Raw genomic sequence first — 19930 nt, 5'->3', positions numbered from 1 at the left:
CACAATAAAAAGTAATAATCTTAGCATAAAAAGTAATACTTTTTCATGGATGATCCAAATAAGAGATTCATTACACAAAATACGATCCGTGAGATCGTCTCACATAAGTTTTCGCCATGAAATTGAATTATGCCATAAATCTATTTGAAGAAAAATGTTAGAAGAGCCATCGAAGCATCCCTCAAATTTTTAAGTCAAAATTTATTGCATTCTTTTAATCACAACTTTTGGATAGGAATGGAGACGGAGATTAATTCGCTTTTATATGGGTTCGAATTCACGCCTCGAAGGAGAGATTCTACGCCATGTAGTAAAGCACTCTTTTAAGCTTATGAAACCCTCTATTTTATAGATGTAAAAGATCAACCAATACAAAATTTTTATTATTAGGCATCAAGACTCATGTGTATCCATCAAAATATTCAGAACACGTATGAGAGTTGATGGAGTAAGTGAGCACTTGATCAATACTCAGAATTTCGATTACCTCTAACAACATTTTCTCGGACGAGCCTGACACACAAAACTTACCTAGTACGGTTTACCTAATTAACGTAGTTACCAAGTATGCATAAGAGGATAGTGGCTGCGGGTTTATAATCATACAAAAATTGTTGTGACCTATATTCAATTTAAAATTAAAAGTTTATTATATCCAAAATTAGGTCATATATATTTACATATTAAAAAAATTAGCCATGTCCATGTTGTATCGTTTTTTTAAAATTTTAAAAATTCATGTGGTGATATTCGTGCCACGTTGTGTCTATTGTGAGTTGTACAACACAGGCATGATCATATTATATATTTTATTATTTGATTTATAATAATTTGTAACGAACCCTTGGTCCAAGAATTATTAATCTCTTACAAATTTGGTCTCGAACTTTGCACTTTTCTTCCCCCAGTTGAGAGTTTGTGTCCAATTTTATTTGTTAGTTCAAATTCCTTTCTAGAATAACTGAGGTCAATAAGGGCCAAACAGAAAAGGTACCCAATAAGCGCAGCTTCTCCATTTTTTAAAGTACTCAACTCGTTATCATTGGCTGTTCTTTGAACGCCCCTGTGTCAGTTTATTTTTTAAAAAAATTTGAACAATTAACGACGGTTTTTGAAGGCTTTTTAGAAACCGTCGCTGATTTGCTGACACACGGACCCCATGTGTTTTGAATTATTTTAATTATATTTTATATTTTATGAACGCCCCTCTTTCCGATTATTTTTTTAATAAAATTGGACATTTAGTGATGGATTTCCACAAATTGTCGCTAAACGTTGTTTCCTTATTTAATGTTATTTAATATATTGGTTTAAAGTAGCCGTTGGAATATAGCCGCACCAACTTCGTGCCGATTTAGTTGAACATATTTGGTCACAATACAACAACAATCATTGAATTAGTATTTTACATCTTCTCTTAAGTTTAATTTATTTTCTTTTATTTTTATGCAAGTGTTATTTATTATTATATGTTGTACCGTTTTATTTTAGGTTTATAATAAATTTTTAATTTTAAATAAGTGACACTCATAAAATTAAATTATTTTACGTACTAAATATATAAAAACATATTATTATTAATATAAAATAATAATAATTTAAATTTCTTAAAAAATTTGAAATTGAATTTATTTAACTTAAAGTAAGAATAAGATGAATGAGTGGATAGCGAGACCTACAAATAATGAGTATGAATGTTAAAATTAATGTGAGAGAAAAGATGTGTTAATGTAATGTGTATGTGGCATGTGGACCCTACAATTTTTGATGAGGTGGTGGGTGTTAGGTGCTCTAATAAGAAATAAAGGATAGATCTAATTAACCTACTTTTTAATTATTGTAGGGAATATTTTAGAATTAGTAAAATAGTTTGAATGGATTAAAATAATTAAGATTTTTAATTGTAGAGTTCAAGTATTAATAAGGTTTTTTTAAAAAATATATTAATAAATCCAAACATGAATAATTAAAGTATAAATAAATTTGTCTGGATTTAGATTGGGAAGAACCATGCATTTCCTAGTATTTTATTCTACTCCACTTTAAAGAAAATGAGGTGTAGTAAGAGTATGTTTCTTATGGGATGATCTCGTAGAATTTTTTATATGAGGTGAATTGAATCGTTCCATACTTAGAGTGAAAATTAATATTTTGTCATTAAAATAATATTTTTCATATGTTGAGTCATGTAAGAAAGTCGTCTCATAAAATTTACTCGTGAGACGGTTTAATAAGAGTTTTTGTGGTGAACTAAATGACACCGATGCATTACGATTGTATTTATTTAAAAATTTTACAAAAAAATTTATTAAATCAGTTGAAAGGATGCTGATTTAATATAGGATTCCTCTTTAAATTATTTTTACTCTGGATATTGGATCGATCGGAGGCAAAGCCAATGTGTTTTATTCAAATAAATTTAGGTTACTTTTGGATGTGATGATTGGATTTGAAGGAAGATTTTGGAATGATTTCATATCAAAATGAATTAAAACTCATCACAATGACTAAATAAAATTACTAATTAAGATTTGAAATATATTATAAAATGAATTTATCTAAACAAATCAATTAATTTGTTATTATGAATTTCAAGTATTAGCTTGAGATCCAATCCAAATACAACGAGAATATTTTCATACATATAAAAAATTATATCAGACTATATAGCGAGTCAATTTTATGATACGAATCTCCTATACGAACCAATTTATGAAAAAGTTTTATTTTTTAAGTCAAAATATCATGTTTTGCTCTAAGTATAGAACAAGTCGACCATTATCAAATATATAGATATAGAGAATAGAAAAAAAGGACCCAATATATTTGATTATATATTCTGTACAAATAAACGGGTAGAAAAACAAACAAAGCTCATTTCTTTATTTGCATTACCTTGATTGGGTAGTGTCCAAACCTTACCTTTTTAAACATGATGTTCGAAAACCATAGGTATTATTTACTAAATAAATCATAAACTGCAGCATAATAAGACTAGTGGTATTGTCATTTACTTTGTAAATTTCAAAATTGTAAGATACTAAGAGTAAATATTAGATGTAACTATAAACATAATCTATAATAGTTTTATGAAATAATCATAAGTTTGTTGAGTATGTGAGCGCGTTCCATAAGCTCAAAAGTTCGATTTTCTTTACGAACACTTTTTTCGGTCGAATCTGTCACATAAGGCTTACATTACGTAATTCCGTTTACCTGATCGGCGTGATTTTGAAGACTGTTGTGCTAAGCCTGAAAGTCTACGTAATGCACATCCGAAAAGTAGTGACAATGAGCTCCTCATTGCCAAAAAAAAAAGCCTCTGTTATTTAGAATTTCATTATGAAAATAAGTAATATTAATTGATTATAAGAACAAAATAGCTCATGAATCTTAAAATATAATTAAAAAATAAATATTATTTATTTTTACGACGTGTCTGGATCTCGTTGTTTTTTGTAACGGGAAGCGTACAAACCCGTGATCAAACTTGTAATATTCATTGATTTAAGTTAATTCACTGAAACCCATAATCATAAATTTGAAGAACTTTAATCATAATAAGTTGTAGACCGCTAAATTCAGACACTTACGATTAAGATTGAGACTTAAATCTAAATCAATCTCAAAAGCTAGTTCAAAAGGGGATGACTGACCAAATCTATACATACAACTTTTAGAGATTTTATCCAACCAACGTGAGACAACTAACATTTAGTACTATAACCTCTAATGGTTCATGTCATATGTATTCTAACTTTGAGAACACATTTCTTTATAGATTTTTCAAGTCAAATTCCTCTTCCGTTATATGGGAGACTTAATTTCTTTTACCATTGGATGCCGTAATATACGACGTTTAATTATTTTTGAAATACACGTGCATTGCGATTGAATCACACTTGACGAGTGGGACATAATATCTTAACGAATCTCAAAATTCAAAAGTTGTGAGGCCCGAAGCCGAAGAGGACGGGGGATGATCGTCGGTGCCATGAGGTTGAATGGACAATGAGCAGCTCCTAACAGGCTTCTGAGCGAAAGGAACATAAATGAACCGATCTTACACCGGAAGGAGAGAGATTCCAAGCTGTTCAGGTATGAGAATGTGCAGTTGAGAATGATTTTAAAGATTTGATAAGTACTACTCATATCAAGAAGGTGCATCTTCTTTTAGGTAGCTCATCACATAAGAACTCTAAAGTTAAAACATGCTTGACTTGGGGCAATTTTGGGATGAGTGACCCCTGAGAAGTTTTCTTGGGTGCGTGTGAGTGAAGATATAAGCACGCTGGAAATACTCGTCTTGGTACAGTGGGGACAATCGCTGAATCTGGGGTATTACAGTTGTTATCAGAGGCAACCTCTTCTAGTACGGTGTGGTTCGGAGACGAACCAAGCGGAAGCTGGTGGGCATGTTAGGCTCGAGGCTGAAGAGTACGGGGGGTGATCGCCAGTGCCATGAGGTTGCACGGACAATGAGCAATTTCTGACAAGCTTCTAGGGGAAGGGAACATGAATGAACTGATCTTACACCGGAAGCAGAGGGATTCCAAGCCGTTCAGGTATGAGACTGTGCGGTTGAGAATTACTTAAAAGATTTGATAGGTACTACTCATATCAAGAAGGTGCATCTTCTTTTCAGTAGCTCATCACATAAGAACTCCAAAGTGAAGTGTGCTTCACTTGGGACAATTTTGGGATGAGTGACCTCCTGGGAAGTTTCCTAAGGTGCGTGTGAATGAGGACATAAGCACGTTGGAAAGACTAGTCTTGGTACAGTGAGAACAGTCGTCGAATCTAAGATGTTATAAAAGTTGAGGAATATTTAAAAAAAAGAAAAGACAAGATATTTTACGACATAAAAATCAAAGACGTTGTTTTTGACATTATAAAATTATTCAAAATGTACTTTAATTTCAAACTTTAATTTTGTAATATAAAAGCATTATATCTATAATATTCCTCATAATTAAAATAGTCTAAATAAATAATTTAATTTGTAATATAAAAGCATTATATATAATATTTCTCAAAATTAAAATGGTCTAAATAAATAGATTTTTATATGATTAAAATGAAATTAATTAAATAAGGAAAAATATAGGTTGATAAGGAAACAAGCGAAGAAATTCCAAGCCCACACCCCACGCGTATTATTCAAACCGCGTTAACTTCTCGTTATAAATACCCCGCGGCGCCCACTCCCAACAGAAATTGAATTTCTCTTCACTTTTTCCTCCAAAATATTGTCGACTAATCAACCATGGAGAAATCAGCGCCGCTAACCAGAGAGGAAGAATTACGCGAAGTTTTCAAGAAATTCGACACCAACGGCGACGGGAAGATCTCGCTATCCGAGGTCGGTGCGGTGCTCAATGGCCTCGGTTCCAAGACCACCGAGGACGAAGTGGAGCGTATAATGTCTGAGTTAGATATCGACGGCGATGGCTTCATAGACTTGAACGAGTTCAAAGCCTTCCACTTGGTCGGCGGCGATAGCAACAAGGAGTTGAGGGAGGCGTTTGATCTGTACGACCAGGATAAGAACGGGAAGATCTCCGCGAAGGAGTTGCACACGGTGCTGCGTTGCCTGGGGGAAAAGTGTTCGCTCAAGGACTGCCGGAGGATGATCGGCTCCGTCGATGTTGACGGCGATGGATGCGTCGATTTCGAGGAATTCAAAAAGATGATGACCAGATCTTCGAGATGAATGCGCGTAAATATTCTTCTGACTCTTTATTTCAGTTTTTTAAGTAGAAGCATTAGTTTGTTAGGCCCTGTCGCTTTTCCTTTTTTTATTAACCAGTTTTTTTTACATGAATTAAAGAGGTCTTCGGGAGAATGAACCAAACAGAGTGATAAATCGTTATGATGGGTAAATGACCCCATTTAAATATCCAACCTATCCCTGAAGCTCAAATTATTTATAAAAACACAAGTCCGCTGAACATTTAAAAATATATATAAATAAGAGGATCTCATTATTCAGGAGACTCATTTTTTTATGCTTAAAAGGGACGTAATCGTTGGAGAGATTTGCTGATTTTTTTTAAATAACAGATTTTTGTGGAGTATAGATTTCGACGGATTTTTACAGAATCTCACATATTTTTAAAGATTTTCATGAATCTTGTAGATTTATTTTGCATAATTTTTATGAACATTTTTAAACTTTTTCGTAGAACCCCGTGGATTTTGTAATTATTATTTTAATTTTTAAAAATTTATTCGAATTAACATAAATAACTTTTATTTATTTCAAATATTTATCTATCTCAATATAATATTTTTACATATTAATTTTACGAAAAACAACAAATAAGTCAGTACTAAATTTATTGCAATTAAACTTCAATTATTTTAATCAATTCAACATGTTTATTTAAATAATTAATATTTTAAAAAATATATAATATTAAATTTCAATATTAATAAATAATCAAACTGAAAATAATTCCATTCATTTTAAATAAATTTTTATATAAAAATATATCAATTTTGTTTTTTACAATATGTCAAAGAAATAAACAAAACAATTATTTGTAACTTATAATAAATAATAAGTATGCTGAAATATTTGTAATTAGTATAAATTTATAAAATGTTAATATATTTAATTTATTATAGTTGTTCTTGTATATGTGTTGATAAACTTCTAAAAATATTTTTTTATATAAAAATATATCAAATTCGTTTTTGACAATATTTCAAATAAAAAAATAAACAAAACAATTGTTAGTAACCAAAAATAAATAGTAAGTATACTAAAATATTTGTAATTAGTGTAAATTTATAAAATTTTAATATTTTTTTTATTATAGTTATTTTTATATATGTGTGTTGATATATATATATATATATATATATATATATATATATAAATATCATGTGCAAAAATTTTGAGTTACAATCAAAATCAAGATATAGATTAACTAAAATCATAGAAAATAAATAAATATAAAATATTATATAATAATTAACAAAAATAATTTAATTTTACTAATTTAAAATAAATATTATTTTCAATTTATAGGTCAACTAAATATTTTAAATATTTTTATTATGCAGTGTTATAAATTTTTAAATTTTTTTAATAAATCTAATTTTAAATTTTATGAGGTTTTGTGACTAAAACTCTAAAAATAAAATGAACGATGCTAATAATTTTGAATTTAAATTATTGTCAGCAATAAAAAAAATATGTTTTTAAAAAATACAAATAAAAGGAAAAATATATGGATGAGAAAAGAATGAAAATTAATGATTATATTGAGTATGTGAGTTTGAGAGATTTTCCAACTAAATGTACATCCAAATCTTTAGATTGAATTAAAGACACATTTTATTGTGGTACCTTAGGCTTTAATTCTTGTACTTAATAGAATTCTGACATTTTGAATATCTATAAACTTTTGTAGAGTTTTTAAAAGTTAAGTTTGAGTACCACGCGACTTTTTAAAATTCTACAAAAGTTTACATTGAATACCACTAAAATTTTATAGAATATATAAAAGTCTATATTGAATACGTCTACACTTTTAAGTTCTATAAAAGTCATTAAAACTCTATAACCAACCAATACACGCCCTCAAAATTTCTACCTTTCATTGAACAACTTTAAATCATTTTCTCACTTGAGTGTCTAGACCGGACAACCCCCAACGCTTCTGAGACGATAGCCCACAAAATTTGATCTCTACCAACTATTTGGGCCCTTTTACGAGCTAGCTAGAATGATACGACGACTTGAATCCGTCTACAGACCTCCAGAGTAATCCGAATAACTACATTATTTTGCTACATCACATTAGTTTGTAGTGTCTCCACTAGAATAGATCTAGACTTGAGACTACTGCCCTTTGCAATCACACAATACATACAGCCCCATAAACCAAAAATCCCTTCCTTAATTACTTCCTTTTGTCTTTGAGATCTGGAAAACGCTATGGCCGCAGATTATGGCCAGGACCAGGAACAGGAACAGATTCTTAAGACCATCTTCTTGTGGTTATTATTCTGTCGTGCTCGCGTAACTACTACTTATTATCATTCTAGCATGTTAACTGCAAGCATTCACTGAGAATTCGAAGCAAGCTGCCGCATATGTTGTGATTAAGCTGCTGCATAGATGGTCATCAAGTTGTTGCTTAGATGGTAACCAAGCTATATGCTGCGTTATGCATTATTAAGTTGTTACAGATGCCCAAGTAGTTGTGCTACCGATCCCAATTTCGTTTCAGTGACTTCTATTCAACAATTTTGGCACATAAAACTTAGCATGAAATCACCTAATTATGCTGTGAATGACTCGGCCAGATTACACATCACCTAATCGCCTTTTTGTCGACGTTTTGAGGTCGGCAAACCGCACCTTTTCTGCAGCCCTACATCTTCCTTTTTTAAAATATCATGCAATTTCATTGAGTTTATAGATTTGAAACAGTAAGTTGTCTTTACCAAATTCGAGCCCAACATTAACATCTTTGCTCACTTTTCATAATTTTTTTTTAAAAAAAATTATGATTCTAGCATTTGTTCGACAAACATTTTATCATTATCTCAACTCTCTACAAACATTCTTAATCCTAAAAAAAAAAAAAAAAAAACTCATCATCTTCTTAAATATTCTTCAAATTAGTCTTGTATTTGTCAGACTTTTTAATTTTTACTACAAATATTTTGATATTGATTATTGTTTTATTTAGTTTATTTTTGTATGATATGAGTTATGTTTTATGTATGAAAGACAATCCATTGTTATTGTTTTTGAATTAATTTAAATATATGTTCTAATATTTTTCATTATGTTTCATCGTTAAAAAATAACCATAAACCGACCTCAACAATTCAAAGTCGTAAAAATAATTGTACATGGACAACCGTAATTTTTTTTAAAAAGACAAATTGACAGTTTAGCAATTTGTTCTGAATTTTTTTTAAAAACAAACCCAAAAAAGCGTTGTATAAAAAAAACCCATAATTATAGATCTTACACATTTCTTACAAATAGAAATTTGTTATAATTTCAAAGATAAAAGTATCTAGAAGACTAGAACGTATAAATTATTTTTTCATAACAATTTTTTTCACGATTTTGATGTTTGATGGGACAAGTCGATGTTTACCAATGAGTAATTTTGAACACACTTCTTTTAGTCATGACCCGCACATATTTCCCTGTTCCCACCAAACTCAGAAAATTTATAGCTGCACCAAACTCAAATTGTGTTAGAGCTTCTACTCATGGATTTCTGTCGGACAGGTTCGTTGTCAGATGATGAATACTTTATAGATTTTAATTATAAATAAATATAATTGGACGCATTACATTTAACTTGTTTTTTTGGGCATAGTTCTTCTCTAGACGTGGCCCTGACATGAAATAAATACAGTGCTTATCGTCACACCATTGTTCTTAATTAAAAAATAATTAAATTGCTAAAAATACGGAGATATTTGGAGATGTTTGGCTTATATGTGATATTTGATAAAATAGATAACAAAAATCGTAAAAAAGCAAAAATATATGACAAAAATGTAATTTTTCATGTGTCATGTGTCGAAACTCATGGTCTATATCAACGTTATTCAACAATCACACAATCGAAAAACAACTAGTCTCGTAGTACGTTATTGACCGAAAACCGATTTATTTCATAAATCCCAAACAAATCCCATTTTTTTTACAACCAAACGAAATAGTAATGCCGAAGCGTTTTACAAATAACTAAACATAAAATTCGAAATATCTATCTACTACTGATCTTGCAAATCACTAGTCCCAAAATTGTTCTGACTCTTCTTCCTCAACCTGTTCTTCGGATTTATCTAAGGAGGGGAGAGTAATGGATAGGTGATATGGTTGTCACTCAGCAAGTGGGGATCGCATCGAACACAATATAACAACATGCATAAAATTTCGAAACACAATTCATATACAACAAGACTCGTATCACATGCATAACATTGACCAGGCACTGAGATTCTTATACTTTCTATGGTTTACTGATAGCAGTCCCTAATTTTTACTCATTTAAGGGGAAAGACCATATAACAGTTATAATCTCATCGTGTAAGTGCCATAAACATATCATATCAGGATCTCACCCATATATAGTCGAATCCTCACAGTGTCCAAACCATATGACAACCAACACAAAAAAGAAGTAGAAGAAGAATTTGTACTCGACCGAATTTTTGAAAACAAACATATGCATAATCCGAAAACTTAACTTTAAAACAAGCACACTTACAGTATTCTTGAATGTTAAAAAAACGTGGAGGGTTGCTGTGTTGGGTGATCGAACTTCCTTCCGGGTCTGGATTGCTACAAGCTTCACTACTCGACAAAACTTGGGGATGATAGTTTCGAAAATTTGGGAGCACTTTGAGAGAAAATTTCGAAATTGTTTGCTTGAATGAGAGGTGAATTTCGAAATGGCTTGGGGGTATTTATAGGAGGTGATGGATGAGAATCTTACAATAAATCGATTGATTTTTCTTCCAAAATTACGAGATAATTATTCCTTAATTACCTAAATATATATTCCATACTTAAATTGTGCCATAAATAATAAAAAAATGTGTATATATATTGAAATTTCGAAATTTTGGCTTCTGGACTGGTTGGCTGAAAGTAGAGTGCTTTCTCGTACAGATTCATAATGTACTTGGACTGTATTGCAAATTTGGTAGCTTCTTTGTTGAGAAAGATGTCTTATATGTAATATTTCTTTCCTCCTATGGTTATATTCCTCCTAAATCCGAAATTAAGGTGCATATCTTGTACTGGATTTTGAATTTAAGGTATTTATTGGCTGTAAAAATTTGAATACCATGTATTATTCATTATTTTCGAAATTACTATTATTTACAAAATTCGAAAATAATAACATATACATGTGTGTGATAAATTTTTTTTCCAAATTTCCAAAATATTTGGGTTATCACATCATGTACTAAATCGATAAAAATTAAACTCACTGTCTGAACCACAACATAATACATAACAATTAATCATGTATACACGATCGGATCATTCATGCAATCCTATAGATTATTCTGATAATTTCCAAACCCTGATAGCTCCCAAACATCGTCGCCAAATTCGAAATCGTCACTTGCTGGCGGCAGAGAAGTCCCCATCATCCATGAATCTCACTTCATAATCAAGAAGTGTGGTATCTTTCTCAAATTTATCCTCCTCTGCTGCATCAAGCAAGTTGCTCCACCAACGGATACATTCATCGGCTTCTAATTGTGAAGACGATGGCTCTGACGTATTATCGTCGTCGTTGTTGGGATGATTTGGTTCATGGTCGTGATATGTCACCAATGCAGTCCCTGCAGGCTCATCCCGGACAGTAATTGGATTAGAAAAGGTGCGAGGTCGGGGACGTAGGATGTTTGTCTTTGTGACATTTTTCGGGATTGGTTGTTCCTTTCCTCCTCCTGATTTCTTCTCCATCCGGGAGTTCCAGAAGTTCTTTACATCGTTTGCTGTTCTTCCGGGGAGTCTTCCAGCTATGAGCGACCATCTGGTTCGAAGATTTGTTTTAGCGAAATGGGAACCGAATTACGTATTTGATTTGGAAAAATAGTATATAAATAAAAAATCAATTTTTTTCAAAAATTAATAACGAGGGTTGCTAGTCCTGTACGTACGATATATGTAAGTCCCCACAGAATGAGGGATCTACAAGCATATCTATATGCATCAACATTTTTTAGTTTATGTATGTAAAAAATACTATGACTCAAAGTTGGTAATAAAAATATAATGCAGACTAAAGATTGTGTTCATATTTTTTCAAGGGAATTTATTATTCAGAAGATTGTATTGTTCTGATTGCCCACAGGAAAGTGATCGAACACAGTGTTTGAGTTGTTGTATAATTTAAAATATTTAAACTGCATGGTTAACACACGTTATGCTTTTTAATATGACATTAAATAATCGGTTCTACAATTGGTATCTGAATCATGATCACATCTTCGATTATCATAGATTGTAAAAAGTGTAGTAATTTGGAGGGAGATTATTATGGCACAATAATTATCCCACAGGGAAAATGATTCAAAATTGGTGTTTAGAGTGTTATACGATTTAAAAGATTTGGATTTGATTTTACTATCCACTATAATTTTTAGTAAATTTATACAAACTATTACATCTCAATCAATTTATTTTTTTAAAAAAATTACTAAAATATTTTGTATCTTTATATATACTTTTTAATTTTAAAAATCGTATCATTTTAGAACAAAATTTGTTTTAAAAAATTTATAAATTCCAAAACAACAAAAAGCATCATATCTAAATAAATATTCCGATAAATTATTAAAAAATCTTATAAGATTAATTTCTAAAATTTAATTTTAATATAATCTATAGATTTTTTACATAGAAGTTATTTAACAAATATATATATATACATACATGCATCGCGTGCCTAGTTTAACTTTTAAGAGTCACATAATTGCTGATACAAGAATTTATTATTGAAAGTTTGCTAGTTAAAGACTAGATATTAATTAGTTTTTGAGATTCATGTTTTTTATATAATCGTTCTAAATTATAAAATAAAAGTTGGTCGGATCAAACTTATTTATAGAACACACTTAAATTTTAGAATGCAAAAGTTATGTATAATTATCTCTTATTTGAATAATAAAGAGTAACAGTTGAATTAAAGAATCATTAAGACAAAAACTCACCATTTTTATCTAGCTCTAATTAACACATGCAATATACAAACTTATAAATCGTGTTTCTACAAGAAAAAAGACATACGACAACGGTGAAAAACCGTTGCATATGTCCTGAAAAACCGTTGTTAAAACCCCTGTGGTTAAATGATTCGCTCAAAGACAACGGTTTTGCACCGTTGTTGTAGCTACAATTTACGACTGTTTTTGAAAACCGTCGTAAATAAAATTAGCGACGGATTAATGCAAAACCGTTGTCGTATGTGTGTTGTTGATTAGGAAATTTCTTGTAGTGTTATTTGGTGTGCATTACGGGATCAAGTATATATTTGCCTATTAATATTTTTTAGCGGGTTTTATTCCGTTTAGAATTTTCACGGCGACCTACGTATATTTCTAAATCTAAATATTTTATGGAATAATTTATCAAAATATAAATTTTAAGTGATATTGTATATGCTAGTGATTCAAGATGTTCACAACTATGAGGGAAATATATATATATATATATATATATATATATATATATATATAACCAACATTATAGCCGAGTATAGAGAACTTGCCTGTTGCCTAATAATTTATGCATTCTGATCAAGAGATCAACCTCGTCTTTTGTAAACTTGCCTCTTGTGATATTTGGTCTAAGATAGTTCAGCCATCTCAGCCTGCAACTCTTCCGACATCGGTTTAACCCTGAAAATTGTACTCAATTAAAAACTAATCCGAGATCGATACGATCAATCGTGTATAATCAAAAGATCTTAATCATTTTCGTGGCTATTTTGTTTTAATACTCGTACGGGTCTGAGACTAGCTAGACAAAGTGATCAAGAAAACAAAAAGACCCTTTTTTCTATTGTGGGTCGAGTGAAAATGATTCTAAATGATCAAGAGAACTTGATTTTGTCTTTCTCTCAATCTTGATGTCATTGTGGAAAGTGGCAAAAAAATCTTAACTATCAATAATTTAGAGCCAGAAATCATAAAACTTCAGCAGTTTAATTCCCCAGGGAAAAAAAGGTAATGAAGAATGTTTAGAATTTAGTATATTTGTGTGTGAATTACCTGTTCTAAGTGGGACGAGATGCCACTTCCCTTCTCCATATTTTTCCACACAATTCTTCAATAGAACATCTTCTTCTTTAGACCATGCGCCTTTTCTAACTCCTAAAGAATTGGCCCTTTCCATTTCAATAATATAAAGTTCGATTATTATTACTATTATTATTTTGATATTTCCTAGCGTGTTGTGGAAAAAAAGAAGATTCCCCTTAATCTAACAATATAATTAAACGAATGAATGGGGAAATTATTGATGATAAATTCCCATCGACGCCTATTTATATGCATGCGGTACTTGATTGTCAGAGCCATAAATCAGACGTGCATCATTTGCCACCACACTTGGGTTATTGACCAGTCTAAATTATTAGATCTTCCCCACAACCCATATTCTTTTCCGATATTTTTCATAGAAGTAAAGTGGTGGCATGTGTTTTATTTATTAAAAACACATAAAATTTTTTCGAGACGATCTCACAAATCGATTTTATAAGATTGATTTTAATCATCTCGGTCTACCCATTAAAAAAATATAATTTTTTATATTTATTTTTCACCACATATATGGACTAAATCGACCTGTCACACAAAAATCTACTCATTCAATGAAGTATAAAATAAACAAAGTTGTTGATATATATATATATATATATATGTTAAAAGTAAAAATTTACGGTAAAAAGTAAAAATCTCAAACTCTCAAAATATATTAAACTACACACTTTATAAAATTTTCTCTCTATTCAATTGTGTTTTTCTTCACACATTGAGAGATTTATTTATAGAATTTCTTTGGAAATAATCCAAAAATAAATACATCACCACACACTAATTTTCAATATTTACAACTCTTATTTTCAACATTCAACTTTCTTATTTTTTAACACTCCCCCTTGTGATGGTGATCATGATAAAATGATTGTCTTCATTACGTGTTTTATACTACCTCGTTAAAAACCTTACTAGAAAAAATCCATTGGGATAAAAAGCATAGTAAGGAAAAAAGAGTGCAGTCACGTAAACTCCCCCTCATGTTAACACGAAAGATTCTTCATAAATTTCGTAGATTGCGCATCCCAATGTTATATATATGCTTTCTAAAAATTGTCGCAAGAAGTGTCTTTGTGAAGAGATCTGATGAGTTTTTACTTGATTGGATGTAACGAATATCAATATCTTTATTATCCTCAAGCTCTTGGGTGAATGCGAAGAACTTAAGGGAAATATGTTTAGTTCTGTCGCTTTTTATGTATCATTCTTTCATTTGAGCAACACATGCAACATTATCTCCATATAGTATCACAGGCTTCTTGTCGAATGAAAATCCGCATGAGATTTGAATATGTTCAGTCATTGATTTTAGCCACACACATTCACGGCTTGCTTCATGTAGTGCAATAATCTCGTCGTGATTTGATGAAGTTGTTACAAGTGTTTGTTTCTGTGATCGTCAAGAAATTGCAGTGCCTCCACGAGTAAATACATATCCGGTTTGGGAACGTGCCTAGTGTGGGTCAGATAAATACTCAGCATCAGCATAACCAATTATACTTTGATTGGTATCTTTTGAATACAAAAGTCCCAAGTCTGTCGTTCCTCGTAGATAACGGAATATATGTTTAATTACGTTTCAGTGTTTTTTTGTTGGATATGAACTAAATCTTGCCAATAAATTTACAACAAAAGATATATCAGGTCTTGTACAATTTGCAAGATACACAAGGGCACCGATAGCACTTAGATATGGCATTTCTGGACAAAGAATAACTTCATCATCTTCACATGGACGGAATGGATCAATTTCTATGTTTAATGATCTAACAACCATTAGAGTACTTAAAGGGTTTGATTTATCCATATTAAAACCTTTAAGGACCTTTTCTGTATAATTTGACTGGTGAACAAATATTCCACATTCTCTATGTTCAATTTGCAAACCCAGACAATACTTTGTTTTTCCGAGGTCATTCATTTCAAATTCTTTCTTCAAGTACGATACAATTTCTTGAATTTCCTTATTCGTTCCGATGATGTTTAAATCATCAACATATACAACAATAATTACACATCCGGATGTTGTTTTCTTAATGAACACACAAAGGCATATTGAATTGTTTACATATCCCTTTTTCATTAAGTGTTCACTTAGTCGATTATACCACATTCGGTCGGATTGCTTTAACCCATATAATGATCTTTGCAATTTCACATAATAACATTATCTCGGTTTTGAACTTTGTGCTTCAGGCATCTTAAATTCTTCAGGGATTTTCATATATATATATATATATATATATATATATATATATATATATATATATATATATATGTATGTATATATATATTGCTATCATGTGATCCGTATAAGTAAGCTGTGACAACATCCATAAGACGCATTTCTAATTTTTCAAATACCGCCAAACTAATCAAATACCGAAACGTAATTGAATCTATAACAGGAGAATACGTTTCTTCATAATCAATTCCAGGCCTTTGAGAAAACCTTATGCAACAAGTCGAGCTTTATATCTTACTATTTCATTTTTCTCATTTCGTTTTCGAATAAAAACCCATTTGTATCCAACAGGTTTTACACCTTCAGGTGTTAGGATTATAGGCCCAAAACGTTACGTTTATTTAACGAATCCAATTCAATCTGGATGACGTCTTTCCATTTTATCTATTCTTGACGATTTTTACATTCACCAAATTATTTTGGTTTATTATTTTCATTATCATTTATGATGTCAAATGCCACATTGTAAGAAAATATCTCATCAATTTCTTTTATATCTTTTCGGTTCCATATTTTTCCAGTATTAATATAATTGATAGAGATTTCACGATTTTCATCAGTTTGTGGTTCTGAAGGAACATTTTCATCAGCATGTATTTCTGCCGGAATATCATTTTCTATTTTGTGATCATCGTCTTTCTCTATACTTTTTCTTTTTCGGGGATTTTTATCTTTGGAACTGATTGGCCTTCCATGTTTTAGGCGTTTAATGACATCATAACTGTCTTCAATTTGTTTCTTTGGAATTTCAATTCGAGCAGGGGCATTTACAGCATGTATATATGATTTAGTTACCCATTTTGTGTCTGCAAATGCATCTGGTATTTGATTTGCTATTCTTTACAAGTGCACAATTTGCTGTACATCTTTTTCAGATTGTTTAGTTCTTGGATCCAGATGTAACAATGATGATGTATACCATATAATTTTATTTTCGATATTTCTTTTCTCCTCCTAACATTGGGAAGATTTCCTCATTAAAATGACAATCAGCAAAACGTGATGTAAACACGTCGCCTGTCTGAGGTTCAAGATATCGAATTATTGATGGACTATCATAACCAACATAAATTTCGATCTTTCTTTGATGTCTCATTTTTGTTCGTTGAGGCGGTGCAATAGACACATATATCATACATCCAAAAATTCTCAAATGAGAAATGTCTGGTTCTTTACCAAATGCAAGCTGCAATGGAGAGTATTTATGATATGCACTTGGTCTGATGCGAATTAACACAGCAGCATGTAAAATTGCATGTCCACATATAGAAACATGGAGTTTTGTTTTCATAATAATTGGTCTAGCAATCAGTTGTAGACGTTTAATCAATGATTCAGCTAATCCATTTTGTGTATATACATGAGCAACATGATGCTCAACAGTGATTCCCATTGATATACAATAATCATTGAAATTCTAGGAAGTAAATTCACCAGCATTATCAAGTCTAATTTTCTTGATTGTATGATCGGGAAATTGATTTCAAAATTTTATTATTTGAGCAAGTAATCTTGCAAATGCCACAATCCGAGTTGATAATAAACATACATGTGACCATTTGCTGGAGGCATCGATTAATACCATAAAATATCTAAATGGTCCACATGGTGGATGAATTGGCCCACAAATATCACCCTGAATACGTTCAAGAAACATGGGTGATTCGGTTTGGATTTTAGCTAGTGATGGTCTTATAATAAGTTTTCCAAAAGAACATGCTTTACATTGAAACTTATTATTTTGAAAGATCTTCTTGTTTTTCAGCGGATGACCATGTGTATTTCTATAATTCTTCGCATAATTGTTAAACCAGGATGTCCTAAATATATTGAAGAATTATCAACTACCATGTTTGATTTAATTGGACTTATATATGTATAATGCAATCAAGTAGGGAGCATTGATAGTTTTTCAACTACATATTTATTTCCTGATTTATATGAGGTAAGACACATATATTTCTCATTTCCTTCATTTATTGTCTGAGTATCATACCCATGAGACTATATGTCATTAAAACTCAACAAATTTCTTTTCGATTGTGGTGAATACAAAGCATCATTTATCAAAATTTTTGTACCATTAGGTAACAAAAAATGTGCTTTACCACAACCTTTTATCAAGTCTACAAGATCTGATATTGTATTCACCATTATTTTTATTGGTTTTAGTTCCAAGAAATATCTTTTATCTCGGAGAATAGTATGTGTTGTACCACTATTAGGTAAGCAAACTTTCATGAAATTAGTTCCTTGTTTAGCTTTGTTCATAGCAATTTTCATTTTTGAACTTCAAAAAAAATATGCAATGAAAAAAATTACTAACAATACATATGTAATTTATTGAAAAATATAACACATATCATAATTTTACAATAAAACATTATCATATGAGTACATGAAAAATAAATTATTTTACATTTATATTCCACCAATATATTGTTCATTTTCAGAGAAATAGTTGAGAAAATCTGCAGCATCAATATTTTTTATTTCTATTCCACCAACATATTGATCATTTCCAGAGAAATCATTCAAAAAATCTGCAGCATCAAAATGAGTTGAATCACTCAAACGACCACTATGTTCAGTGAAGTTGGTCTCTTTTTCTTTCCTCTTTATCGATTCTTTATAGAGTTTACAAAGGTGCTCGGGGGCTCGACAAATACGAGACCAATCTCCTGGAGTGCCGCATATAAAACAAGAACTTTCAAATCGTTTTGAGTGATTTTCATTAACACTCATATTCTCGTTATGCCTTTTCAATGGGTGATACGTGATGTCCTTTTGAGATGAGTTATATAAATAACTATCTTGATTGTTTTCAAAACTACGGTTGCGACCACAACCACTTCCACGACCACGTCCACGTCCACGTCCATGTCCACGACCACGACCACGACCTCGACCAAAACCTTGTCTCTGAATTTGATTTTGGTTTCCAGGATTAAATTCATTTTTACTTACATCATTTACTTCTGGAAATGATGTTGATCCAGTGGGTCAGGACTGAGGATTTCTCATTAGCAGTTCGTTGTTCTTTTCCGCCACAAGAAGACAAGTGATAAGTTCAGAATATCTCGCAAATCCACGCACTCTATATTATTACTGTAGAGTTATATTTGATGCGTGAAACATGGAAAATATTTTTTCAAGCATTTCTGATTTCGTAACCTCATGTCCACAAAATTTTAATTGCGAGATTATTCGATACATCGCCGAATTGTAATCACTGAATTTCTTAAAATCTTGAAATCTCAACATATTTCATTTATCACGGGCAGTCGGAAGTATAACTTCCCTTATATTTTCAAATCTTTCTTTTAATTCTTTCCACAGAACCATGTGATCTTTTTCGATAAGACATTCATATTTTAAACCTTCATCAAGATGTCGACGCAAAAATATTATAGCTTTTGTTTTTTCTTGTGATGAAGAAATATCATTTTCTTTAATGATCTCGCTTAAACCCAATGACTCAATATGCATTTCTACATCAAGAGTCCATGGCATATAATTTTTTCCTGTAATATCGAGCGCAACAAATTCGAGCTTTGCCAAATTTGACATGGTGGTACTTGAAAAATAACAATGCATTTTATTAGTTAAGATCTAAATTTATTAATATGATAATAAAAAGTAATGGATAAATTATAAGTACAAGCATTCTTAGAAATAAAGAAAAAACGCGATGCGGATATTCTCCGATAAATACAAGACTAGTGAGTATAATAACCAAAACAATTATACAAAATAACTTTGAAAGAGCCATCTTCTTCTTCTTCGAAAATTTTGATGAAAAAAATTTTTTAGGAAGGAAGAATAAATTTGGAGTGATTGAATGTATTTGTGAAGTCA

At 30.9% G+C, this 19930-nt stretch overlaps 2 protein-coding genes across 3 annotated transcripts in view; one reads left to right on the top strand and one right to left on the bottom strand.

Moving 5' to 3' along the window:
- The first annotated feature begins 5205 nt into the window (after positions 1-5205).
- On the top strand, positions 5206-5904 carry LOC142538890 (putative calcium-binding protein CML18). Its single transcript, XM_075644183.1, has one exon. The coding sequence runs from the start codon at positions 5267-5269 to the stop codon at positions 5711-5713; it is 447 nt and encodes a 148-aa protein (XP_075500298.1). The 5' UTR covers positions 5206-5266; the 3' UTR covers positions 5714-5904.
- Positions 5905-11025: 5121 nt separating this feature from the next.
- The window catches only part of LOC142538889 (transcription factor MYB114-like), a 73055-nt gene continuing 64150 nt past the window's right edge, over positions 11026-19930 (bottom strand). The window contains exons 2-4 of one of the 2 annotated variants that reach the window (XM_075644181.1): positions 13780-13869; positions 13278-13407; positions 11026-11540 (exon numbers count right to left, since the gene is read on the bottom strand). In XM_075644181.1, the coding sequence (XP_075500296.1) occupies positions 11120-11540; positions 13278-13407; positions 13780-13869 (641 nt within the window). In that variant the 3' untranslated portion in view covers positions 11026-11119. Of the gene's footprint in view, positions 11541-13277; positions 13408-13779; positions 13904-19930 lie in introns of those variants that run through there. The other variant, XM_075644182.1, reaches the window with a different exon arrangement.

Source organism: Primulina tabacum, chromosome 3 (genome assembly GCF_025594145.1).
Source record: "Primulina tabacum isolate GXHZ01 chromosome 3, ASM2559414v2, whole genome shotgun sequence".
NCBI lineage: Eukaryota > Viridiplantae > Streptophyta > Magnoliopsida > Lamiales > Gesneriaceae > Primulina > Primulina tabacum.
Note: the sequence above shows the minus strand (reverse complement) of the source record. Positions and strands in the feature narration are given on the sequence as shown.